Below are 27,327 nucleotides of genomic sequence, written 5' to 3'. Positions count from 1 at the left end.
GGTCATGACTGCTTCCCTGGGGAGCCTGTCCCTGTGCTCCACCACCCTCTTTAGTAGCCATACAATCTGGGTTTTGAAAAGATGCTTCAGTATTTTTGGCGTTTGAAGAACTCTGTGTAGTACCAGTGGTTGTGTCTGGTTAATTCAAATGCAAGCTGGCATTTAGATTTGTGTAGGATTCAGAAGGCCCAGCAACACCAGCAACAGGTGCTTGCAGCTCAACTGACAAAGTACATGGTCTCCCTGTGCAATGTGTCCTCGTGGTTGCTAGGGTGATGGCAGACAGAGGTCAGTAACCTGCCAAATCCTCTGAGGAAAATAACTGTAGTGGTCTTTCCCCTGGAGTTGCTAGAGAGGTCTGTCTTGGTGGTGCCTCAGCGGTCTGCAGTAGGCTCCCAGTGCAGACGTGCAAGATGCTATATGCTTACCGTTGGAGCAGGGCTCTCCGAGGGCCAAGCTGACACCTTAATTAGAAGAACCATTAGCGATGGTGTTAGCCCTGCTTTTCCCCAGGGCTTTAGTGCCAGCATCTGAGCTGTTGTCTTTCGATGCCCCAGTGGTGGTCCTTAGACTTTCTGCTGATCTGTCGGCTGAGTGTCTGTCCTTAAGCTCTTCTGCCCCTTCTCTCGGTGGATGAAGATGACGGCACATCCCAGTAGGGCGGCTCGGCCCAAACCCTTGGCCTGGTTTGTATGTGTTTCCTCAGCTGCTGTGCCGGTGCCGGGGCTGCCCTTCCCGTGTGCGGCGGCACAGCTCACTGGTTTCACACCTCGCAACGTTGCGTGACTCTACTCATGGGATCACCCGGTGCAGCGGCTGCCTCTCGCTCCGGCTGCAATCCGGGAGCCACCGGTGCCCCGCCTCGCCGGGCCGTGGGGCGGGACGGGCCCGGTACGACCCCCCTCCCTCGGCGGTTACGTCATCGCGGCGCGCCGCTGCGCCGAGCCCGGGCGGCAGGGACGGGAGCCGCGCTGGGGGCGGGGGCCGCCGCCCCCTCGCCATGTCCGCGGAGAGGTGGCCGGTCTCGGGCCGAGGCGGCGAGGTAAGGGCGGCGGCAGCTTCTCGCAGTCCCCCGCTCCCTCCCCAGCTCTTCCCGGCATGTTGCGTAACGCGGGTGCGGAGCCGCCTCCCCGGCGCGGCCTGACTCGGCCCGCAGCGCCCGGAGTCTGCGGCGAGCGGCCTGACGCGCAACCGGCGGCCGGGCTGGCGGCACTGGGTCTGCCCGCGCTGGGGCGGGGGCGTGCGGTCCCGCTGGGCCGGGTGACCCGCGTCGCGCCTTGAACCAGCCATTGGTTCAGGGCAGGGGAGCGGAGTCCTCCCGGAAGGGCCAAACCGAGGGTGGTGGGAACTCGGGTCGGTGCGCAGCGACTCATTTCCCACCACTTGGGAAGGGGGGCCACAGACATTGCTGCCAGGGAGCTTCAGTATGAAAGCCGCTTCGTGTTCAGAGGAGCAGAGGTTCTGCTGCAGGGACAGGCAGGCATCCCAATCGCTTTGAGATGGGTGCACACACAATGTGTAACACCGGCAGTGCATTGCACATATGGGCTTATTGCTTGGTCAGCCTCCGGAGTCCTTAAAGTTTGTGATTAGTGTGCAATCACAGTTACATCCTGTGTAATATGCTACTTTTTTAGTGAATAAGGTATTCTCCATATTTGTTCAATAATGCTTTGCTTTAATTACCTCAGGAACTTTTGTTTTTCACAGATACTGGTGTAGTTAGCTGTGCAGACTTCATGTTTTGTCACACTTAGAATGGATGTTCTGTCACTGCCAAGCCACTATAGGATGCAGGGAGTCCAGTTCGTATGCTCAAGCATTGAAATTACCATTCAGATATTTCTAAAAGTCTTGTGTGATACTTAGTTCTTGAAAATGTCTTTGACAATCAAAAAACCCCTGGTTTTCATGTAATGTGTCAGTTACCCCAAAATACACAATTAACTATAGGAATGACTGTGGCATGTATTAGAATGAGTAGAGTGGTTTAATACTGTAAAAGTATCAATGTCCTTCCAAATATACACATCCAGTTTAAGTTCATGGTAATTCAGAACAAATGGAAAAATCATCTGAATAGATTTGTGTTGTGTCAGAAATGAGAAGGGTATATAATTAAGTTTTCATTTCAGACAGCGTACCTTAAAATACAGATGTACACAAAGCCATTAATGTTACATACTTTCAGAGTTTGATTTTACGGTAGTGCCCATAACATATGAGCTTAACTTATATTGTTCAAATCTGAAGTAAGAATTTGTTTACTGCATCTTGTGTTAAGCAAGCCTCTGTCCATTACATAACTGGCCTTTGTGAGTGTTGTGGGTGTTAAAGGAAATAACTTTCCAGAGCAGTCACATTTCTCTTGAAATTCCTTGATTTTGTTTCTCCTTTTTTCTATTTTTAGTGAGCATTCTTGTTTTGTGTGTTTTGTTAGAAGAAAACAAACTAAGACTTTTCTGTGACAGTTAAACGGACAAGGATAAGTATTTTTCACTGATAACATTAATCACCAAATCCATGTAGCCAAAAACCGTTTTGTTTCTCAGGGCATCAAGTTGTCAGCAGAGGTCAAACCATTTGTTCCAAAACATGTGGCAGTAGCCGTGGCATGGTCAGAACCCTCAGAAGCATGTGTCTTTCCTAGGTACTTAACTACATGCTACCCATTTGTTCAGGAACCATCTTTGGATAAGTATGTATATTTTCTGAATCTTATTTCTTGGGGGATTTTAAGCTTCCAGTTTCAGACATTGAATACTCTTACAAAGTCAAATCTCTGATATACTAATCTTCTAGCTGTAGAAACACTTGTGGCATTCTATTCATGATTTAGGTTTTTGTATTTATGTCCTTTGGGAATATCCATAGTACCTTGTCTCTCGCTCCCAAGGACCTGTATGGTTACAGAGCTTTAAGGAGAATTTGTTCATCTGTAGTAATGGATCTGTCTCATTCATGCCTTGGAAGGACCTGAATCCAGTGCTTGGGTGAAGGAATCGTTCTGTTATGACAAGGCTGGGGTAAATATAGCCCTGTCAAAGGAAGATCCTCCAAGAAGGTTTCTCATACTGTAAAACAATTAAATAATGCATGGGGCTACTCATGGATCTTCTCACCACAACTTGTGCATCCTCAGAAAGGCAGTTTTAGTAAGAATGCTACAGGTTTCCAAATGCTTTCTTGCTAATAAGGCCTGAAAAAAACAGGCGTTTGTGGTAGATTTACGAAAGTATTGTCAACCCCAGACCAAGGTAGAAAAAAGCCTACTTAGTAGGATAGGAAATAATCAAGGCTTATAAGAATTTTTTCATGTTATATAGTTCTCTAGTAGCTTCTCAGAACTCTAAGCATTGGATTAATTTTGTGATTACTATAAAGTTATTGATGCATCCTAACAAGTTCAGCCAGAACCTTAGCAATTCATTGTAGGCCTTCATTTTATCCTGCAGGAAAGCTCTGTGTTTTCAACCCATTTTGATTTGAAAATAGAAATTTAACATCAAAGTGAGTATGGCCTGATCTAGGTGTTAGAAAAAACACAGTATTAAAAACCAAAAACAACAACCAAACAAACAAACCACACACACAAACAACGACCAAAATAACCCAGCATACAGCAGCAATATTCTGGTGAATGTTTTGCCTTTTTTGCATTGAGCCATAGTTATTTTTTTTACTCTCATTTGTTACTTTTCTTCTCTGTGTGTAAACTACATTTGTAAGAGTGGGTTTGACAACAGTCTAGCAGAATTACAAGAGGCAATAAGAAGTCTATTATCAGAATTCTCATGTTTTGTTGGGAAAGCTTTGCAGTTTTTCATGATCTACCCAAGACTCAGGGTTTGGCCATTTTATGGTGACCAGCTTTGAAGACTTCATACAATTTTCTTGAACTGAGAAATTTCATTTCTCCTTATTCAAATTTGGATATTGGTATATATTTTCTGTACAAAGTGTAGGAGGAAATTGGAAGGGAATTTTGAGTATACATTTGAAGGAAAAAGGCATGCCCCAGATGTTGTGGTTTTATAAACTGTGATGGTTAAATGCAGGTCAGTAAATTATGATCTTATAATTCTGTATTGTATTTCATACATCTTATATCCCGTAAAATACTGTACTCCTACTTTGTTATTATGGCATTTCAAGACAGGTTTTACTCTTAAATGCTTGGATTTTTGCAGTTGAGTATGTAATGCATGTCATTTAGCTATACTGTGCTTTTGGTTTGTTTCACAAGAAAAAGCCCACTGAAAATAAGTACAAAGGATCTTGGTAACCCTAAACAGAAATGAGGTCTATAACTGCAAAGCAGACTAGCTTTGAAACGTGGAAACAGAAAACATCTGTGTTTTAAAATATTTGATAAACTGAATGGTTTCCCAAAACAAAATAAAGTATTTTTAATATACTCTGTAGCAGTGAGTGAATACTTAATTGAAGTAACATGGAATAGTTTTCTTTTGAAATACAGCTTTCTTGTTAAACAAATTCTTCAGCCAAGGAGTGATACATTTATCTAGGCAACAAGTATATGCTGAAGATTTGCCCTGGGATGACTTCTCATCTCTTTCTCAATGTCCATCACATAGTGTTCTGGGAGATCCTGCCTTCTGTGAATACTCCAACTGCTCTTACTCACCTGATGTTGTTTCAAATGTATATCCAGTAGCTGGCTCACAGTATCATTCTAACAACTCAACACACTGTAATGGTTCAGAAATAGTCAGTGAATCTGCTGAGCAAACATATTCAATCAGAGAAGAAAGTAAGAATCTTTCTAAGGTGAGCAAATACATGTTTTTTTAAAAATAAAATTATTATTTTAAATCAGTGTTTCAAAAATGTTTTGTTCATTTTTTTAAAGTGAATAATCACTCTCTGTTCTTGTAGTGATCGTGAATGACATTTAAAGAGGATGGTAGTAATGTATCCAGCTTCAGATTTCAAAAACGTTCATGGTATTCTACCATTCAAATTAATGCCATTTTTCAAGCAGTCTTTTTGGAACATGAAGGGAATTCAGTTTATTTTTTTTTTTGTCAGCAGCATAAAGACCATTCATTTGTGAACTATGCTTTCCTTTGTTCACTGGGCTGGGAGCGGGGAGGGAAGGGCTTTTTTTTGAGCCCAGCTGCAGCTTCATGAACCTGAGTTGAGAGAGACCTGGTGGTTGAAATCAGCTGTGTGGTTGATGAGTGATGAAATCACATCTGTTGTTTATGGATTTCCAAGACCTGCTACAGGTAGAAAACAGTTCACAAGAGAGTAGGAACTTGTGTTGGTGTGCAGAGAGACGAAAGGTTCATGTTAAAAATGTTCTCGTTCAGCTGAAAGTAAACCAGATGTTTGGTAAACATCTGTCATTTTTTCTGTATGTCTGTTTGGGGACAAATTTCCTGAAGCTTGGATAATGTTTTCAAACAAAAAGTAGGCAAACTGTTCCAAATCTAAAAACTGAGGGAAAAAAAGCAAATCAAATATATTGTTAATCCGTTTCCCTCTATGGCTAAACATTGTGTCTCTTGGATTTGTAAGGCTGTTACTGTTTCCAACAGGTTCAAGTAATCTGTTTGCCAGTGACATTCTTCTGGTGGACCTTATTTCCTAGGCAGAGACCTGGTAACTTTGCGGTTGTCAAGCCTGTGTAGAGGAGTTTGTAAGACTATGTCCTAAGCATGTATTGCTAGCCATAAGATGCAAAGGCTAGAGACCTACAATTAGTAGTTTTCTTGCTGAGAGAAAAATTAAACGCTGAAGCTGCCTAAGGAGAAGATTAGCTCCGTGTTAGCACAGGTGATATAATATAAAGAAACTTACTTTAGCTTCTGGGAGGAGTTCTGTGATCTCTGTTGGGCTGAGTTTTGTGTTCTTTGACAGTCTTTTTGTCATTGTTCCCTGTCATTTATTGTTTGTGAGCTTGAAATGACTAATCTTTGCAGGTTTGCATTCATTTAATCACATTTCCTAATGCTTTAACAAGTTATCTTTCGAGGTTGGGAAATGCCTTGTACTTCCACGCAAGAAAAGAATGTTGCTGCCAGATGTACTTTGAATTTAGTCCAGCGTCCTATAATCGGAGTTAGCAATTCATCTAGGTTGGTACATTGTACTTTGCAGCAATGCAAGCCCAGTGCTTGTTCCGTGCCTGCTGTACTGACTCCTGAGACCAGCTCTGCTGAACTGTGTTTCTTGTGGGAATCACAAGGCTTTCAGGACTCCACAGTATAGGTGAATGTGTTTACTGGGATCATACAGATATAGCTTTTCAACCTACTTTCTGCCTGCTCCAAGTGTTGCGGATGTTGTGACACCAGTCTTGCCTAGTTTTGCCCATAATACGTAGTTTAGTCAAAAGACTGGGATCCTTTTAAGATTTTAGCCCTGTTCGAGAAGAAACTCAGAAAAATCAGGCTGGACGATTTAAGACCAAACAATTTTAAACTATTGGAAGTGCTCTAATTAATGAGAACTTATAAGTAGAGTTGTCTAGAAACGTATGGAATAATCCGTCTAGCCTGGGCTAAAATGTGTGCTGAAAATGACACAGTTGACAAGGTAGATAAATAGCAAATCTCTAACTGGCTGTTTGTGTTTTTATTGGTTATTTTTGGTTATGGTATACTAAGTATTTGTGTTGTATTAACTTGATGGCCAGGCCTCAGATGCAGAGACTCTGTAACTGTACAGATGCAGATGATCTGTAACTGTACAGATGCAGAGACAACTGTAACTCAAGGTAAAAATCAACTAAATATGTCACAAATACTTGCAGCAGAGGAGATCAAAAGAGAGTGAGAAAAAATTGGACAAGAGAAGACATGATGGAGATGACTCTTCTGTCGGAATTGTGAACAGGACTTCATTCCAGACCTCTGCATGCAGCAGAAATTCCATGAAGCCAGGTACAAATGTGTTGCTTGGTTAGAAATACATTAAATAGACTTAAAATGGCTGGCTCTGCTGTAGCCTCCAGTTTGTGACAATGTTTTGAAATCCAGAATAATTAAGTAACAGGATTTCTTTCCTATGTGACTTTTTGATAAGGGATGGTGACTGACATATTTTTCCTTATTGAACAAATTCATATAAACTGATACAAAAAATTTCCTAAGCTGCTGTGATGGAGAGACAGGACACAGCTTGATGCAAGCAAAATATCAACTTTATTGTAATTTCTAACGTATTTTATACCTATCCCCAACAGCGCGTCACACGCTGATTGGTTTGTTATTCTTGCCAGATACCTACTGATCGGCTAATGTTTGTTTAGGCAGTTGCTATCTTGATTAATGCACTCTCCTTAGTGTAGCAGCAGCACCAATTCCTTCTTGACAACCTTAGTAACCTTAGTAATTCTTATCTACACGAAGGGTTTAGCACATCCTGTCTTTAAGTACTGTTTCTGTTTTTCCTCACCAGGGTCTGTGACCAACAAGCTCCAGCACGTTTCCTTTTATCAGTTGATAAGTGTGGGGAGTTTTGCTGATGCCAGCCAAATCCTGTCCCACACTCAGCAAGCATCTGAATTTACATTTGCTTGTTGAGTCGCTGTTGTGTATACATGTTGGTTATAATTGCTAGGTTGTTTTTTAATGTAAGTTATGTGTATCAATAGTTCTTGTGATGATTACTGTAGTTATGCCAACTAGTGTACTATAAAACATAACTAGAAGTTATCACAAGTGAGTTCAATTATTTAGACTTTACACGCTTTATTCAGACAGGTTCAGTAAAACTACAAACAAGAAGCCAACTCAAACTCCAAAACGAGAGTCTCTTCCTGTACCCACGTTGGAAGCTACCGTTCTGGATTTCCACAAGTCACAGAGTTTGGGAAGCAGTGAGATATTGAATGTACAGCACAAAAATGGACCAGTATGTTCAGCAGAAAGTAACATTATGTGCCTTAGTGAACCACAGATGTCTCTGTTGTTGAACACAGAGGTTAGTTGATACTTCCATGTTGCAGAACTCAGAAAAATAAAACTTGTCTACAGTTCAAGCATTTCTGAATGCAAGTATTTTGCATTTAGTTTGGTAGTTTAAGACCTATTTAAGTACCTTGCAAGCAAGGAGTTTAACGGCTAGAGGTTTTACAGTTCTTTTTGTAGATAGTGTGAGCACTTGCTGTGTCCGCTTTTCCGTTTCTCACTCTTCTTTCCTTGCCTGTGCTGCCAGTAGATAGGGTAAAACCAAGTACTCTTAGAATTTAGATTGATGCTGCTATGATCTGGACTTGTAACTTGCCTGTACAGAGCACATAGGTTCTTGAGGTTTCTTAATAGCTTCTTGTTTTCTTTCTTGCCTGGAAAGAATAGGCAAGCACCACTGATCCAATAGTTTCAACAGATTAGAAAACAAAACAAAACAGTCTGGAATGTTGTACTTAGTTGCTTTCTACTACAGGATAAAAATAAGAAACTGCGTTCTAGGAGGAAAAATATTAAGACTTGAGCATTTAACTTTATCCTTCATTATTTCCTTGGTTCCCTCTTTGTTAATAAATACAATACTGATGCATTCATCAGTATGTCACATATATTGAATCAGAGTTTTCAACAGTGAAAAAAGAAGAATGATTTCGAAGGGTCCAAACAGCATAGTATTTCCAGTGCCTCTCAGTGGAAGACTGCTTGAGATGGAAAAAAAGTCCTTTCTGCTCTCACCTGAGTTTCTCTTTAGATTGCTAGTTTGAGTTTGATGATGGACTTTGTTTTTAGTGTACTTGGAACATTGGACCTTTTTCTTGTTCCTTCTTAGAATCATTGCTTGGATGATTTTGTAAAATGTAAGAAGGCACTGTCTTGCTTTTGTGGCACTGGAGAGGGATCTGCTTATTATTTTGTGATGCTATAGGATCAAAATAATGGTTCCATTAAGAAATGCAACAAAGAAAGTCGGGCTACAGAATTCCCTACACTTTTATCTGTGCATGGGTTGAGGATTTTTTAATTTATGGGGGTTTTGTATTTAACTCTGTTTAGGTCCATTATTTTATTCTTATTTTTGTGATACCTGACTGTCTATTTTACAGAAAGATACTTCTGTGGAATGTGAAGCTTCATCAAAAACTTTAGATGAAACATTAGCCAGCTTAATTCCCTCTTCATGTGATGGTAGAGGTAGGTGCTCCAGACACAAGTTATTTCCCTGTATTTTAACTGCCTGCGTCTCTCCAATTTGGAAAACTGAAGTCTTGTGATGAGGTGTTAATATGTAGAGTAAAAAAGGAATTAAACAACACACTCATTACAAAAGGAAAAAAAAAGCAAACGAAGTTGTATCAGCTTCTTTCACATGAGATGGCCACTTAAAGGTTATTCTTGCTTATGGATTTCATCAGCAGATCAAAACCAGGATTCTCTTCATTCTCTGTTGTTTCATCACTGCTGAATGGAGAATATTACTGTAGTTGCCTCTCATGTTTTTAAGAGGAAAGTAATGTATATCGATTATTGGAAGTCTGTTGAATCAGATTTTTTGAATTTTTTTCAAGAACAAATGAGAGGTCTTGATAATCAGATTTGTTTTAAATAGCTGGTAGTCTAGAGTCTAGTATATACCTAAAAATTCTGTGGCATGTTATTTCTGTCAAGTCTGTTAGACAAAGAAGGATAGCTGTGGAGAATTTTGGTGCTGAAATATTCACGTTTTGTTTTGTGCACCTGTTGTCTGGCTGTGGGGATGAACAGCTTTTTTTTTTTTTTTTTTTTTTTAAATTGCCGCAAACTATCAAGTGTCTAGTTTCAATTGCATAAGTATTTAAATTTAATTTTAAAACTTAAATCCAGAATTGTGTGAAAAAGTGTTCTGTTCAGCAGTACTCTGTCTTGGAGGCATTATGTGCATTATATGCATTGGATTGTCTAAGTGCCTCTCACTGGATTTCTGTGTATATACAGACACACACCAGACTGAACAGTTCAGTCCTTATCTTCCCACTGTCTCCAGTAAGGATTCAGAAAGGACAGGTTAATCAGCTGAAGTGCCTTGGAGGTCTCTCTAAAGATAAAGTTGTTCTAGAAACTGTAAAGTCATCTGGTAATGTTTTTCCCCAAATTCTTTCTACAGCTCCTCTCCCCTAGAACAGAGTAACAGTTTGTGGTGAGCTGACCTTGGCTGGCACCCAGACTCCCATCCAGCTGCTCTCTTACTTTCCCTCTTATTCTCCCTCCTCAGCAGGATAGGAGGACAAAATAAGATTTAAAAAGCTTTTGGGCCAAGATAAGGACAAGGAGATTGCTCACCAGTCACCCGTCATTAAGAGAGCAGACGGGACTTAGCGAAGATTAATTTGTCGCCAATTAAAAATAGGGTAGGATGGGGAGAAACAAGGACAAAACTAAAGCCACTTTCCCACCACCCTCTCTTCTTAGCAGACTCATTTTCACTCCTTTGTTCCCAACTCTTCTACCTCCTCCCTGCCCTGCCTGAGCAGGTGGGGATTGCGGTCAGTTCATAACAGTTCCTCTCTGCTGCTCCTTCCTCTGCAGTGGAACAACCTGCTCCACCATGATCTTCTCCAGGGGCTGCTGGAGTGCCCAAAGCCCCTTGTCTACCTCCTTCCTCACTGACTTTGGCTGCAGGATTTTCTCTCACATTTTTTCTTATTCCCTCTCACAACTCCTGCACAGTGTTTTCACCTTTTTTTCACATATCTTACCACATAGGCACCACCAGCGTTGCTGCTGGGCTGAACCGTGTGTGGTGGTGGGTCTGTTTTGGAGCTGACTGGGGCTGGTAATGGCCGATTTCTCACAGAGGCCACCCTTGCAGCCTCCTCCTGCTACCAAAATGTTGCCGTGTAAACCCATTGTTCTTTTTAATTGTTCAGTGAAAGTTTTTCTAATTCTTAAAGAAGAATTGAGATTTTGTTCTGTATTTGTATTAGGAATATTTACAGAACTAAATGTAGGAGATCTTTTAAAACATCGATAACACTGAGTGGTAGTGGGTGAAATTCTCATATACTGTGGCACATTAAGAAGTCTTTCAGCTGGTGTGTATGTCTTTAAAACTGGGAATTTTTTAAAAACAAAGTACTGATGTGGTGTACATGAAAGCTGTATGACTGAGATAAATATTAAAGGAGTTTTGTATATTAATAAAGCAGAAGTTCATTATTTTAAAGAAAAATAGCTTAGAAAATAAGCATGGAATTATTTGTAGGCAGTTAGTATGACATGTAGATGTACAATTATAATTTGGTTGGGTTAAATGTTTGTATATGGTGCTGGACAATGTCTGGAATAGTTACTATTCTAGAAAGCTTTCTGGAGATATGAAATGTGTGTCTTATCTCAGTCCTTCCTCGAAGGAATATGGATCCCTGCCGTATTTTCTAGTCCTTGATTAATTCATTACTGATCCTTTTTATTTTGAATATGAGAACTATTTTTGACACATTTTTTAATCACAATTCTTTTTTTGCCAGTGGCATTTTCTGAAACACCAGCAGAAGGCTCTGCTCAGCCACGTGTGTCTTGGGCCACGGTACTTTCACAGTCCCCAAAGAAAATTGTGTCATCACCAGCACCTGAAGGTCATTCCAGAGCCAAAGGGAAGCAGGATAGTGAAGCAAAGGTACTTGAGAATTGTCTTCTCTAAACTAATTTCTGTCATTGTGTTGTTGTATCTCTTGATGTGAGGCATTGCCGTTTTTTTCCTAGACTCTGTACGGTGTCCACTTCTAACATAGCTTTTAAGAAGTAGTATAGAGTTACCATGTCGTTATTAAAATATTTCTTTTCTTATAGTGGAAAAGAATTACGAGATGTCAAAAAGATAGTGCTATTCCAGCAACACAAAATTCCAAAATAGCTGATTTGAATACGTTACTTTTAGGCTGGACTTCTGTCAAATTTGTGACCCTCGAAATGAGACATGAAACACAGAACTCTTGCCTTGTTTGGGCTGATATTTCCTGTTGAAATCTCAGTAGTCCAAATATGTTGTGATAACCATACAGTGGGCTTCAAATGAAAAGTTTTTGCAGTGCCTCTGTATTTCTAAGAGATCTTTAATTTTCCTTGTCCACTGAATGTTCTAACATGGGTTGATTAAAATACCCTTTAGTTGTGTAAGTGTGGTTACTTGCATTTATTTTGGCACATGGTATTGGAATAAATCAATTTCTAGTGGTCACGCCTCATGATTTCTTTTCAGCGGTCAGAAACAAAAAATGATGCTAGTGAAACTGAGCCTGAAGAAGGGTTGGAAAAGAAGAAAAGAAAGAAGAAAAAGAAGAAAAAACCAAAATCACCCACTGACATAGAGAAACCTCAGAATGAGTCTACTACAACACAGGAACCACCAAGGATTGAGGTACAGTGAAGAGGTCTTCGTTGTTGGTCTTTTTGTAAAATTTTAATTCATATCCCATTTTTAGAGAATGTTGGTTCAGCTCCATTTCAGTTTAGGTGTTTGTCAGATGATCTTTAGGGATATTTAAGATCCCTTCTAACCCATGTATGATTGTATGATTCTAAGTGACTAGTAGGGAACAGTTGGACCTTTTGACTTACCGCATATTCAGTGGGCACAGAGGAGTGCAGAAGAGACTTAGTAGTAGCAAATTTGGAATGATGCATCTGAGAGTCTGGATGTTAACAGATAACAATAAAAGTCAGATTTCCTAAATTAAAAATATGCTATAGTAACTGTTGCAGAAAGCCAAGTGTACAACAGATGTTGAGTGTACGGGGTATCATAGTGTGCCACATTTTTTTAGAATGTGGTATTGGTATTATAGTTTTACCCCTCTTCCATCTGGAAGCAATTTCTATGGAACATGGTTGTCACTGCTTACATTCCTGATTGCAAATTCCAGGTTTTTTCAAATTCATATAGCTGTAATATGCATATTAGTATTTTTATACTTTTGTGTGTTGGTGTCATGAAGGCACTAGACTCTGCACTTTAGAGAATTGTTGTATGGTCCGTAGTTTAACAGTTCTTCGTTGAAAGCTCAGTATTGTACAGCACTACGTACATATGTTGATTTATATGTTTGATTTGGTGTACATAATGTTCAGCCTGGGAAGTGACAGCATAAAGAAGCCTTCCTGGCTGGCTTCTGTTCTGTACATTATAACATGGAACACGGAGCAGAACTGTGTTTACACAATCTTTTCGTTGTGTGTTTCATTATCCTGGAACAGCACAAGAAATTACTATTATAGACCTCTGTTAGAGAATTATGGGTAGATTCAAAGACCTGCAGGTCTTTCTCTCATGAGAACATCCCCATTTTTGCTATATTCTACTATACAGTGGATGAATTATCATCTAAACAAAAGGAAAATGACAGCAGTCATGGTAAATAATAGGAAGCTAATGGGACTGTTGAGGACAAAGTTGGAAGAAAATGGCATAGACTCCTGGAACAGGACGTACATGTTGCACTGAAGTCTGTGCTGTGGAGGCAGCATCTGTTGTGGCAATGAGGGACAGCTTTCAGACCCCTCCTGGTTTGGTGGGAATACCTGTGTGTGAGCTGGCACAGGCGGAACACAGGAACAACCACACAATCATGGATGGAAGGCAGAGAGTAAATTTATTTTCGTTACCTGGCCAACCGGGGGATCTCTGAAGCAGCACCTGGGCAGAGGCATGCAAGCCGGGGGGAACACAGACACTGCGGAGCTTGGTCTGTGCTAGAGGATCAACAAACCTGCTGGTTTTGCCTGTGTTTCAGGGATTTGCACAGGCTTATTTTACCACCATGCTTTGATCTTTCCCACAGCAGAGCATGTTTGATAAGTTCGTTCTGAGTCTATCACAGGCCTGTGTTACTAAAACATAGATTTTCTACTTGTCCAACACACCAGGCTAAACAACAGTTAGTATGATGTATGTATTTCTCTACACCTCAGCTGCAGGTCACTTGGACATGTTTATTTATGATCCTCCTCATGCTCATCAGTTTGAAAAATAAGTGAGACACTTGCATGACGCTCTTGAAACAGAAGAGCATGAAAGGGTCTTCTACATGGAACTTCTGGGCATCCAGGAGATTTAAGAAGGTTCTGCTACATGCAGCAGCTCACCAGAGCAATATATTGGATTGTTTAGTAGTCTTATAAAAGTCACTGGTTTATAGACACTGTTAGCAAGCATAAATGGGTGCGGATGCATTTGGGGAAGAGTCAGTGCTGGTAGTACTGGTCAAACATGCAAACAGTGCTGGGAATTATTAGGAGAACAGAAAAGAAAATGGGTTGTGACAGTACGTAAATCCAGGAAGTGTCCAATCTAATATGGTGTGGATTTTGTTTTCTTATGTTTCCCCTACTCCTCAAAAATGTACATACCTAAATAAAAAAGTTAAACAAAAGTCTCCAAAAATAATCAAAGATATGAAGCAATTTCTGTGGGTGGCAAGACTGAATAAACTAGGACTTCTCAGTCTGTAAAACAGATGACTAAATGGGAATCAGAAGTGACAAATGAAGAGGAAACTATTTGATCTTCCTCCTAATTTTGTTTGATGTCCTTAGGTTCTTATAGGTGATGAGTTAAGAACAAATACAAGGAGGTGTAATGTCGCGCTCAGTGCTAGATTTTAATTTTGCTATAGGATGTTGCAAATGCCAGAAATTTACTTGAATTCAAGAAATGATTGGACAGACTGAAATAAAAGTTTATTCTAGTGATGGTTATTTAAATATTAAGTTGTTGCCACTGTCCGAAGCAGTCCCTAAGCTGGAAGAATGTATTTGTAAATTTTTTCCTTTCTTGCTGTCATCTTTTGTCATATTGATGAGCTTCTCTAAAAATAGTTTGTTGAGTGATGTGTGTCTGTCCGTACGCTAGAGCTTCCTAGCTTGGGCTGTTTAAATGTGAAGTCTTTTGGGCTGTAGAAGAACGGTTGGTGTGTTCCATAGTACTGTATCACTGCTTAAAAAGACCTCTCAGAACATGGAAGGAGAACCAAGCTGGTGGATCAGGGTCATTATGATTGAGGTAGTGGGTGTAAGGAGCAGCAAGCTCCAGACAATCTGTACTTAACTAATCTGGACTCTGGATAATGTATCCTCTACTAATAAAATTTACTCTTGTGTCTAACCCTACATAATCACTTTTGTGATTTATCTGTGTATTTCCATACTGTAGTCAAGAGTCATTACCCTTTTGCCTGCCTTTTTTGTCCTTCACTGCTCATTTGTTTAAGATTGGAGACTGTACTGGAAGAAGAGGGAAGTTGTTTGCAAGGCTGTTAAACGATTTGAAAAACACTGCTTTAGGAGCCATTTACCTCTAATTATATTTATCACCTGACAGCAATAACAAGCTGCTCTTGGAAGTCTCTCTGTTGTAAGCTCTTTCAGCCCTCAATTAGCTGCCACATAGATGACTTAACCATTTTAGTGCTGAGTGTAGTTGGTGGCACTGCACTTGCCTTCTGAATTTTTGTACAGTGAAACAAATTGTGATTAATGTTTGATAAGCAGGAAGAAAATAGTTTGAATGTAGGAAACCTCAGTTTTGAGAATATGAACTTGATAGTTCTTATAAAATTGCCTTCTGATTTTTTTATTTAGGATGCTGAGGAGTTTCCTGATCTGGCAACTGCTTCTGATAGGAGAAACAAGCTAGGATCTCAGAAATCACCATTTGCTCCTGCTGCCAGAAAGCAGTCTGAAGTGAGTAGTCTTATGACATTATGTGAGTGTTAAGAAAATAAGCAGGAGAAGACTGCAAGTTTTAAGTGAGACTAAACGTGAAATTCCTTTGACTAAATGTAGGTTCTTATGATGTGGGGCTCTGCCCATAGCAGTCCTTTTAGGTACTCTCTGGACAGTAAAGAGCTACTCATTGTATTCAGTAGATTCATATTGTTCTAAAGGAGATAACCTTTTTGGTCTCTGAACTACTGCCTAAACTCTGGGGTACTACTTCCAATATAGATACCTCTGTTGTGGATACTCAGAGTGAGCTGAGATGAATATTCTTTGTGTAGTTTATTTTCCTACAGATAGTGCTCTGGTTTAATTTTGCATTTCATTAAAATAACACAGACTTCCAATTTCTGCCTTTGCTGTTTGTTCTTATAACCAAATTTCACAGGAATCTGAACAGTGTAATACTTCGTTCACAAGCCATGCAAGGGTAAGAATTTGGGTCTAAGATCAGTTATAAATCCAAGCTATTTTGTTTTTTTACATGAGTGAAATGAATCCCAAGTATTAATTTGGAAATTCATTTAATATAGGGATGAATCCCAAACGTAAATCTCAAGGACAGGAAATATGATTGCTCTGGAAAACCAAATAACATAAACAATACAAGTGAAATTCTAGGCTTCTGTTTCTTTGAAACTAGTTTAACTGCTGGAAATTTTTATCCTTCATTTTGTTTCACTATGAATATTAGTTACTTGAAAAACAAAACACAAAAAACCAAACCCCTTCTTTTGAGGCAGTAAATTGCATTGACAAGGAGCAGCAAAAGGCCTAGGAACTGCTGAAACCAGATTCATTATGAAGGAAGTGCTATACAGACTTGCACCTCAAATGAGAGAAAGCTTAAGCTTTGTAGGCCTAAGTGGGTTATAACCTCTCAAAGCTTTTGTGAGTTGTAGAAACATGTGGTCGTTAGGCCATTCATGCTCCTCTATAACAAATATTTGAAGATGAAGCTGCCTTGCTGTTTTCTTCTTTTTTAAAAAAATCAGCAATCTGATGTATTATGGCAGCCAATAAATTATTACACTTTTAGAACACCACTCTAAGATGTACACAGAGCCTTCTCTTCTCCAGGCTGAACAACCCCAACTCTCAGCCTGTCCTCACAGGAGATGTGTTCCAGCCCTCTGATCATTTTTGTGACCATCCTCTGGCCCCTCCCCAACAGGTCCATATCTTTCCTGTGCTGAGGGCTCCAGAGCTTGACACAGGACTTCAGGTGGGGTCTCACCAGAGCAGAGCAGAGGGGCAGAATCACCTCCCTCGACCTGCTGGCCACGCTTCTTTTTACACAGACCAGGGTACCGTTCGCTTTCTGGGCTGCAGGTGCAGATTGCTGGCTCATGTCTAGTCTTTTATCCCCCAGTACCCCCAAGTCCTTCTCTGCAGGGCTGCTCTCAATCCCTTCATCCCACAGCCTGTATTGATACTGGGGACTGCCCTGCCCAGGTGCAGGGCCTTGCACTTGGACTTGTTGAACTTCATGAAGTTTACACAGGCTCATTCCTGAAGCGTGTCCAGGTGCCTTTGGATGGCATCCCTTCCCTGAAGCAGATCAACTGTTCTACGTGAGTTGGGGTCATTCACAAACTTGCTGAGGGTGCACTCAGTCCCACTGTCTGTGTGTATTTGAATTTAATATAATCTTCAGTTTACCCTTCCCCATGTGTCTTCAAATATTTTCTCTTCCTCCTTCTCACTTTTTGTCTCTAAATTTCAAAGATCAATCTCCCTGAAGAGCCTTGGGATAGTCAGTCTCCCATATTGGATGGAACTCCCAGGGTCGATGGACTGTCAGGGAAACAAGCTTCATCTTCTGTACTAGAAAGAAAGAAAATGCAGGTAAATGAATTAATGTTTGAAAATAAGTTTACAATTCAAAACAACTAAGGAAATTGGCATATTGCGTATAAGACTGAGTCCAGGTTCATCTGTGATTGTATTCATACTTACTCATAATTTGAGATGTGACAAGATCCTCTTGATTAGAAGCACTCAGTGGTAGTAATTGCTAGCCCCTGGTGATACAGTGTTTAGGGAAAAATACTAGCTTTTCATTAATGTCTGCAGGTTTCAGATGTCAGAAGTTTTCTTTTACCTGTCTTACTTGATCATGGCATAAATTCAATCTAAACTGATTGACTTAAGGAGCTGGGAACATCTTAAAGGTGGTTCTGCCAAACTAATGCAAGGAGACAAGGAGATCCACTTAGGTTAGGGCAAGAAGTACAGAGCAGCAGTGAGGTCAGTCATAGTTCCATGTTAGTAACTATGCTCTGGCATATCTCTGATGCAGGGTGAGATCCCAGGCTCAGAAGCAGGTCACATTCCTTAACCCTATTGTAACAGAAGCAATAATGAATTGATCCTCCAGGACAGGACTTCTAAAAGTACAAAACCGGAGAGTCATTTCCTTAGCATGTTTTGCTGTCATAGGTTTTTTTTTTTTTTTTTTTTTTCTGTAGTCTTTGCCTGACTATTCATTCGTAGTTTATATTCTGAATTGTTGAATATGGTGCCAAGTGTGGGCCAATACTTTTGCCTTCTCTTCAAAGCAGACAGAAAGATTACTGCTTATGAAGAAATAGTGCTTAAAGATTATAACTTTTTAATATGGCATTGAAGATAATGATATATGTGTATTGCAATCACATACCCTGACAAATTCACAGAGTAGTTTTTCCCTATTTTTAACAAAACCTGCAATTCTGGGAAGCCTTTTTTATTTTTCAAAGATAGGTGGCAGTCTTACCAAAGCGGGAACCTGGCATAAATCACCTCCTTTATTAAAGACTTATTGCTTTTATGCTTTATTCCAATAGCTATTCGAAAGTTATTTAAACTGTTTCTGATTTTTTTTATTTTTCACATTAAAGTTGACGTGTATCTAAAGATCAAAGTACTTTTGGTGAATGAAGTTAAAAATCAAAGTATCATGGATGAAGATGTTGAATGTATTACATACCATACAAAACCCAGTCTTTACATTCTGAAATGGAGAGCATTACTAATTGGTACTGAACTTGTTCAGGAAGTATCCAGGAGCAGTGGTAAGAAGAGTCAAATTCCCGTGCAGTTGGATTTGGGTGGCATGCTGGCAGTCTTGGAGCAGAAGCAGCAAACGGAGAAGTCAAAACAGTCTTCTAAGCCTGTCGTGTTTTCAGGTATTCGTTACAATAAAATTTCCTTTCTTTCAACATGAATTGTTTTCAGGTATTCAGACATTAAAAGTAGCATGACTTCTGGTCTGTAATGATCTCTGAATATGCAGGCAGGAGCACAGTTCACAGGAAACAATAGGTAGGTAAATATGAGAGGTGATTGAAATTTAGCTTTGACAAAAATACTGATGTTTGTGGCAGTTTCTGCTTTTTTAAAATAGGTGTGTTATTGTTGCGATGTGAACCTGCAGGAAGGGGCTACACAGTAACGAAGGCTTTCTTAATCTCCTCTGATGCTAGAAATCCTAGAGCTGTAACCTCGGAGGAAAAAGCTCCTTTGCAAATGTAAGCATTATGTGAGAGTCAATCAGCCCAAGCCAAAGGATGAGTCCTGCCATGCCTGATAATTGTGAAATAATTGCTGCTAACAACTTGCTAGGTTTTGGTCATGGAGAGAATCTTTCAGACCTTGTGGATGCATAACCAGGAAGCAGAAACAAATAGCTTAATGTCGTTTTCATTGTAGGTCAAAATTTAGTCTTGGCTGTGTTAGTGCAGTATATTTTACAAAAGGAAACATTATGTTTACTAGAATTCAATTATGATGAAAGTTCTCTCCGTATTTCAGTAAAGAATTTTTAAAAATATATATTTCAGAAAGATGGCCAGTCACGCGAGAGTTCATCTTACAATGCTTAATATTATAGCTGAGCTTTTAAATAAAAAGCTCAAAATACCAAGCATTGGTGAGATTTTTCTTCATTAACTGAGAGAACTTGTAAGATGCCTTTTAAAGTTCTTTTTCTGCAATTGATCTCTTTTTTTTTTCGAGTCAGTCAAATTCAACGCTGCAAAAGTGCTAATAACTAGTTTTGTTTGTATAAAATTATACAGTGCTTAGATTGGCTGGTAAATGGTGGAGCACAAAGGTATGGGCGCACCCATTAAATTGGTGTGTACCAAAATGTAACTTTAGTTTGTGAAGTGGCATTGTGCTGACTTCTGTAATGACAAGCGATGCACAGTGAACAAGAAGGACAAGGAGTGTGACTGTGGACAAAGTTATTTCGTTCCACTTCTACTTCATTCAGTAAATAACGTGTAGATAGAACAGCATAGTAAAGCAGTAATTATTTTAATTTAAATTACGTTTTGGAAGTGCATCAGTCGTGCGAAATGACACAAACTGTTACAGCCATCAAGTTGAGGAAAATGAGAACTCAGTGAATTTAAAGTAAAGCGGTAAAGGTAATATGATAGGTCTGTAGGATGTATACTTATGTCTTGTTTCAAATCCAGCTTTAATTCTCGTAGCCATCTATGCTAACATACTGCACAATGTTTTTGGCAGTGTTCTCAATATGCCTTTGTTACACAGAGCCAAAGAAGGAAAGTTGCAGTGCAGCAGTTTTATGATATAAACTGTTTATGCTTATAGTACTGTATGTGGTGCTGGAAGCAGTAAATGAAGATGGTTTAAGACAAGCTGCCAGAAGCTCTGGGTGTTTGGGGGAGAGGGGCTGCCTGAGGCACAAAGTTTCAAGCTCATTTCACTGATACTTATGTCATCCCCCTCATTGACTTGCTAATGTAACCTCGTTTATGTTGCCGGTAACTGAAGTCTGAGAAAAGTGCTCTCGCATGACACAGCCATTCCTGCTGATAGAGAGTTGAAAAGGGAGAGTAGTTTTTAGGGTGTGGTGTCATGGTTTGGAAGGTCTGGGTTCAGTGACTTGGCCAGTCATTTGAAGCTTCAGTGCTCTAAACACTCTGAAAAGTGCAAGTAAAGTAGACATCTCCTGAGAGCTGTGCTGGTTAGGCAAAAGAAACTTAGCTGTAGCTTTAAATTACTCATTACCCGCCTGCAAATGAACTTCATCCAACTTCATTAAGGCAAAACAAATGGTAGGAGTAAGCGCTCCATATTATTTACAGCAATTAAATCTAAAATCTGTAATACAGCAACTCAGTATTTATCTTAACGCAGTATAGAATCTTTGGAGGAGGAAATGCCATTACCATGAAACATGGGAGATTGCTGAAGGTTTATTTTACCAAGCCAGCAGGGCATGGTGAGCAAAGGTAGCTTGGAGAGCAAAGTTTTGCCAAATCCTGCTTTTGAGGATTCAGGGACAGAGCTTGTGATTCTAGTTGTATAATAAAAGCAGAAGACATTGTCAGTCTTTTGGGAGGAGTATCTTTACTAAATAACATTGTTTAATGACCTATAAATATTCTTAATAGCAACACAACACAAATGTAATATGTGTATATTAGTGTTAATACACAGTCCTAATCCAGTCATTAAATTTGCATTGGATTCTAGTTTAGGTATTTGTTACAGTTATCTGATGCAGACTCTTTTTTTTATCTCAGTTGGTGGTGCCATACCATTGCTTTCTAAAGAACCCGCTACAGCCGCAAAAAGTCACCGGTTAAACCAAGGAAAGATGCCTCATAACCCTTTGGATTCCAGCGCTCCTTTGGTAAAGAAAGGGAAACAGAGAGAAGTCCCTAAAGCAAAGAGACCAACACCTCTTAAAAAGGTGCTTATATTTTTACCTTAAATAGTACAATATAGGCTAATGTAACTTCAATATTACACCATGAGTCTGTTAAGCCTTCTGGTATGGCGATGTGCATCTCAGCATCCACTTGTCTAAATTCAATTTTAGCTTTCCTTGGTTTAAGAAAGTGGAGGGGGTGGCAGAGGAGAAGAGGGGAGTCTTGCTAAATAGCATATTTTAATACAAAGTTGTCCCCCCCAAATGTATTTTCTCACTTAGATCACTTGCTAGCTGAAGAAGAGCCACTACGTAAGTGTCCACGTGTCATTGGTACAGGGGGTCAGCCAAATACTTAACTTGGTTTGCACAAGATATGCTTATTTGCAGGACTGGGGAGAATGTATCAAACAAAGGTAGCATTTAATGTTCCTGTGCTCTTCCAGGCCAGAACTTCAGCTAATTCTGCTGCAACCAGTGTTTGATCCCCGGGAATTTCTCTTGTATCTTCTCTCTTTGTCCATTGATGTTGCTTCCTGTCATGTCGTCTATACAGAGGATTTTGAGATACCACTCCTTCACTAGGTCACTTTTTGGTGTAGAACAATTCTTACGGAGCTAGTAAAGGTAGTTTGGTGGTTGTTCCGTGCTGCTTAATTGAATTTGAGAACTATACAATACAAAAAGCATGCAACAAGCTGTGGAGGATGATACCAATTACTGTGTCTTCTGGCTGTTCTGTCTTCATGCCATCTATTTTCCAGAGTAGGTTTTGGAAGAAAAAAATTGCTTTGTCTGTGTAATGTCTGTGTTCTGAATATGGTAGGGAGCTTATTTTTGTTCTTGTTGATCAACAACTGTTAGTGGAGAAATTTACTTTTGCAATTAGATTCTGTGTTGTAATTGATTACAAATTTTGGGTAGATGAGCTGAGCTGCTGGTCTTATATACGATAACTGCTTCTTAGCAGCTATGAAAGCAGAAAAGGAAGATGCGTTCCAGAAAACTAATTGTTGGTTTTGTCTATGGTAGCATGTTTGGATAATGCATGTATCCTACTTTCCTTCCTTCTATGTACCATATAGCTTAGCTATCCATGGTGATTTCTTCTCTTTTTTCTTCAACCAGCAAATTCAGAGACAGTGGCCTGTTAGACTGCCACAAGATTTTTAACAGGGAAAAAAAAGAGTAACTTTGCACACACATATATGTATATATGTACTTGAGTGTTTGGCTGAATTTCTACAAATTGATAAACTGAACAATAAAGGTAAAGAGGGACACTTTTCACCTGTATTTCTGCATTGAAGCAATTCATCGCTCTGCCCTTGTAGTTGATCCCTAGTAATAATTTTCTCTACCCTGAGAATGGTAACCAAGAGAAATGTCCTTTTCTATATAGATGTAGGAAATAGCTTTCCTTCTTTTCATGTGCAAATTAAAAAACAAACAAACAACAAAACAACAACAACAACAAACCAACCAAAACCAATGTTGTAAGCTGTGAACAATAGTGCCCAACTTCTTTATGAATGGTTTTCAGGTAAACACTTCATAAGAGAAACTGCTTTGTTACCTGTGTGACATTGAATTGATTTGGTTTCTATATATATATATTTTTAGATTATTCTGAAAGAAAGAGAACAACGAAAACAGCAACGCCTGTTAGAACAGACAGCAGTACCAAAAGATGAAGATAATATTTGCCAGTCTGCGGAAAATATTACTGAAGATGAAACACCTCTACGGGATACTCAAGCAGGTATCTTTCAAGAGAGGACTATAATATAGTATATAGGCAGAGATTTGAGAACAAACACACTTAGTACTTTCAAAAATGTGTACCAAATACTGCCAAATGAAAACTGTAAGCTTGGGCTATCTAGAGTTTAAAGTGTGCCAAAGGTCATAGTCAATATAGTAGAGTAACTGGGATTCTGATTACCGTTGCACACTTTTATGCCCATTGAATTTATCATATGTCATAATGAGAGTCTCTACATCTCTCTGGCAATCTGTTTAAAAGAGGTACAGCAATAAAAACTAACAGATAAAAAATGTATGACCTGTCTGTCTGCTACCACAGGTTTTTTAACATTGAAGTAATGACTCTTCAAGAGATACTTGACAATTTAGCCTCTTTATGGTGCTTTTTGGTCTGTCTTTTCATTGAAGTTTCTTTATTTACATGGTAGCTGTTCCTGTAATGCAAGTTGCTGAGGGTTTTGTGGAGAACATCGGGATCAAGGAACCTACAGAAGGTTCTGTGACTTCAAAGCAGCTCACCTCCAATCTTCCAAAAATCCATAGTAGGAAATTTAGAGAGTAAGTATTGATTGTAGTAATGTCTCTTTTTCCACACTACCACTGATATGGCATTTTTCAGACAAGATGCTTCAATTACATTCTGTGTGACACGAAAGTGGAGTTTAGAGTGCAGGTTCTAAATTCTTTTCAGTTTTCCTGTAGGCTGACACACAAATAAATTATATTCAGAGAAACAATCTGTACATTGTTGTAATACTGCAAAATGTATGTTTCTTGAAGGAAAAAAAAAGATCAGAAATTGATTAGAGGCTAAGAAAGGAAAAGGAGCTGCTGTTATAAGTGTGTTATTTTGAGTAAATGTAGTACCAGCCTAATAATTAATAAAAAGGGTAGTATACCTTATTCATTTTCAGTGTGTACTTTGGTTTTCTGCTGCCAGACCAAATGGCAAAAATGTAAAGAATATGACTAGGCAGATGACATTTTCATGTTGTGGCTAGGCAGAAAAGTACAGGGAAGATTTATGGGTTATTATGTGCAAACGCTTTCAGTTTTGTTTAAACAGATGTATATGCACGTTTCCCTATAAAAGAAGAAACAGTTATTACTGTATGTGAAGAGGTCAGAGATCCAGTCTTGACAGTTTAAAACAGATGACAGTTTAAAACAGTTACATCAGATTAGCAGTGTTTTTAGTTTTCCTCCCATAAAGTCACTACTGGCCTTTTTGCAGTCTGTGTTATAGTAAAGGTTAATACTGGTGCAGCCATTCCTTATCTTTCCAATGCCATCTGTTAGTTCTAATTTAACTTGCACTAGAAGTTACTTAATTTGTGTCTTTGCAACAGTTCTACTGAAAGCACAGTTTGGGTTGAATATGTGCAAGACAACTCAGTCCTATTGATTACAGGATGTAGAGCATTCAGTAAGCTTAGAATATTTTGTGTCTTTAGATTAGATTTTTGGTAGTTTAGTAGTCTTGTCTCTGAGACTTAGTGAAATCAACTGGAAATAGTAAATAAAAAATCTTATAACTTAAATAAAATTTTGAGATAATTGTATCTCTAAGATCCAGGATAGATCTTGCGATCTCTTCCCATAACTTCATGCAACTTGGCATCTGTTGACTGTGCAGTCGAGATATCTTTAGTTTTTCTTGTTGAGACTCTTCTTTACTGAACTATTCTTTGTGTAAAAGATGGGGAAAAATAATTCGTAACCCTGCTCTTTCCCAGGGAATACTAGAAGGATGAAGTACTTCTGTTTACATATTTTGTTTATGAACATCACAAGGCCGTAGTCTTATAAGTGAAAACAGGATGACAGACAAATGAATGAGCATGGAGAGGAGGAATTTGATCCAGATTTCCATCTTTGTTATAAGTAGCCTTGGGCTTATAGAAATAAATGAGAATTTTATATTTTCATTGCTGTACTTAGATATACATAGGTCAAAAGAAATGCCCTCAGAAAAAGTCTTCAATAGAAAAACATATGTATGTATATATTTATGGTATAAGAGATATATAAATAGTTTTTTTGTACATGTGTGTGTATATTTTTAGTATAGTTTGACAGGGGAGCCAGATACCACAAATATCAAAACTTTCTGTAAGATCTCAGCCAACAGGAAAAAAATCTTAAGTAAATGTTTGTTTTCTTATATATCACAGTGTGTTTGAAGTAGAAACAGTAACAAAGACATAAAATAGATGGTAAACTGTTTATAGTTTATATTTGACATGTTACATGTTAATGCGTTACATATCTGTAATTTTATGTTTTTTAACTGTTACTTGATTCTTTCTTCAAGTTATTGCAGCCAGGTACTTAGTAAAGAAGTTGACAGTTGTGTGACAGACCTCTTGAAAGAACTGGTTCGTTTCCAAGATCGCTTGTATCAGAGAGACCCAGTAAAGGCCAAGATAAAACGGAGGCTTGTTATGGGTCTTAGAGAGGTTTCAAAACATCTGAAGCTGAAAAAACTGAAGTGTGTCATCATCTCTCCTAACTGTGAAAAGATTCAGTCAAAGGGTAAATAAGTTTAAAACAAAATGTTTAATAAAAGAAATGTAAAAAAGCAGACTTGGTGTACTGGCAGCACTATTATTGTTGGAGAAATTTATTTGAGTAGCCTTTGAACTCCAGTCATATGGAGTCCATGCCTTCCTTCTTCAGATAGTGTACCGCTGTGCAGCTGAAGTGTGAGCTGAGTCAAGACTACCTGGAGCAGGGGAAGTTGTCTGACATGGGTATCTGTCTAGTTATTCATTTGCAGTGCAGCTCCAGAAAAGTTTGCACTGGCACAGCTGAGATGAGACAAAGGTTACTGATGTGTGCCACCACAAAAAGTCCTGCTCTATCAGTCTCTTTTTGGCCACAGATTGGCCCTAAGTTGTTGGTGATAATTTGTTTAAAATATGTTGTAATTACTGTCATTACTTTCTGTTAACTGTTAAATAATTTTTTAGCAGCTGAGTCTTTTTTTTTAATACTAGATTAGACTGTACTACACATGTAACAAAATACTGAGTAGTAGCAGTGTAAGGATACTGCTAATGAAGAAAAAAAAAAAAGTCTAATTCTCCATTGAAAATGGAGATCTAACATCTCTTCTTGAGGTCCATGTATTTTTTTGTATGAACTCCTGTACTTTCAAAATGCACCCATAATCTTGGGTATTTTTTGCCTTCTTATAACAGTACTGTCCTTTAGTTATAATCAGCTTGAATAGTGTCATTCTTTGCTAATTCTGTTGTCTGCCTCAGGTGGGTTGGATGAGACTCTGCACAACATTATCGACTGCGCCTGTGAACAGAATATCCCGTTTGTTTTTGCCCTTAATCGCAAGGCCCTGGGCCGCTGTGTGAACAAAGCAGTGCCTGTGAGCGTGGTAGGAATTTTTAGCTATGATGGGGCTCAGGTAAGCTGAGATATGTAGGTTCATGTTTTTGTTGAGCTTTATTTTTTACCTTGTAAGGGGAGGACTTTAAGGTTTTATTTGTTTCTTTTGCTTTTGCACACTTACCCTCTTTATCTCAGGTCAGTGGCTTCTACAAAAAAATTATTTTAAAAGTACAGCCACACAGCACTGTTCAAAAATAAAGTAGTTTGGCCATCTTTTCCTGACATCCCCTCTATCCAGATCTCTTTGCAATTTTTTTTCAAGATAATTGGTGTTTTTATAAATGTGTATAAATGTGTTTTTTTCATGTCTTTATACATATTTAGCTGTCTGACTTTTATATATTAACATATGTGTTCTGAATAAGGAGTATTCACTACAGATTGTCTTGGAGATGTTAAAACATCCTGTATGATTTAAGGTCTGCTAATATTTTATATTTCCATAGGACCATTTTCACAGAATGGTACAATTGACAACAGAGGCCAGAAAGGCCTACAAAGATATGATAGCAGCTTTAGAAGAAGAAGCTGAAGGAGGACTACGAGAAACTGAACCTGGCATCTTAACCACTGAATGTGAAAAAAATGGCTTATCAGAAACTGGTAAAACATCTTCCAAGGACTCTGATGAGGATGTACCAAATTATAGTGAGTATCTACTGACTTGCTTGTGATTCAGTTTTTATTCAAAGTGCTCTTTAATACTGCCATTTTCACTGAAACAAATCACACCTGACGCTTTAGTGGTTAGTAACATGGGAAATTCTGCTTTTCTGTGATTTCCACACACTT

The 27,327-nt window shown here is 39.0% G+C and overlaps 1 protein-coding gene across 12 annotated transcripts in view; it reads left to right on the top strand.

Moving 5' to 3' along the window:
* Nucleotides 1-892: 892 nt before the first annotated feature.
* Nucleotides 893-27,327, top strand: part of SECISBP2 (SECIS binding protein 2) — a 28,090-nt gene continuing 1,655 nt past the window's right edge. Inside the window, exons 1-17 of one of the 12 annotated variants that reach the window (XM_065045751.1) lie at nucleotides 898-1,042; nucleotides 2,553-2,698; nucleotides 4,599-4,791; nucleotides 6,782-6,911; nucleotides 7,730-7,884; nucleotides 9,044-9,131; nucleotides 11,444-11,592; nucleotides 12,175-12,333; nucleotides 15,552-15,653; nucleotides 17,418-17,537; nucleotides 18,727-18,859; nucleotides 21,233-21,402; nucleotides 22,984-23,122; nucleotides 23,556-23,685; nucleotides 25,442-25,662; nucleotides 26,397-26,551; nucleotides 26,982-27,183. In XM_065045751.1, the coding sequence (XP_064901823.1) occupies nucleotides 1,001-1,042; nucleotides 2,553-2,698; nucleotides 4,599-4,791; nucleotides 6,782-6,911; nucleotides 7,730-7,884; nucleotides 9,044-9,131; nucleotides 11,444-11,592; nucleotides 12,175-12,333; nucleotides 15,552-15,653; nucleotides 17,418-17,537; nucleotides 18,727-18,859; nucleotides 21,233-21,402; nucleotides 22,984-23,122; nucleotides 23,556-23,685; nucleotides 25,442-25,662; nucleotides 26,397-26,551; nucleotides 26,982-27,183 (2,434 nt within the window). In that variant the 5' untranslated portion in view covers nucleotides 898-1,000. Of the gene's footprint in view, nucleotides 1,043-2,552; nucleotides 2,699-4,598; nucleotides 4,792-6,781; nucleotides 6,912-7,729; nucleotides 7,954-9,043; nucleotides 9,132-11,443; nucleotides 11,593-12,174; nucleotides 12,334-15,551; nucleotides 15,654-17,417; nucleotides 17,538-18,726; nucleotides 18,860-21,232; nucleotides 21,403-22,983; nucleotides 23,123-23,555; nucleotides 23,686-25,441; nucleotides 25,663-26,396; nucleotides 26,552-26,981; nucleotides 27,184-27,327 lie in introns of those variants that run through there. The other 11 variants (XM_065045753.1, XM_065045750.1, XM_065045749.1 and 8 more) reach the window with 11 other exon arrangements.

This window comes from Columba livia, chromosome Z (assembly GCF_036013475.1).
Source record: "Columba livia isolate bColLiv1 breed racing homer chromosome Z, bColLiv1.pat.W.v2, whole genome shotgun sequence".
Lineage (NCBI taxonomy): Eukaryota > Metazoa > Chordata > Aves > Columbiformes > Columbidae > Columba > Columba livia.
This window is presented reverse-complemented; position numbering and strand designations above follow the sequence as displayed.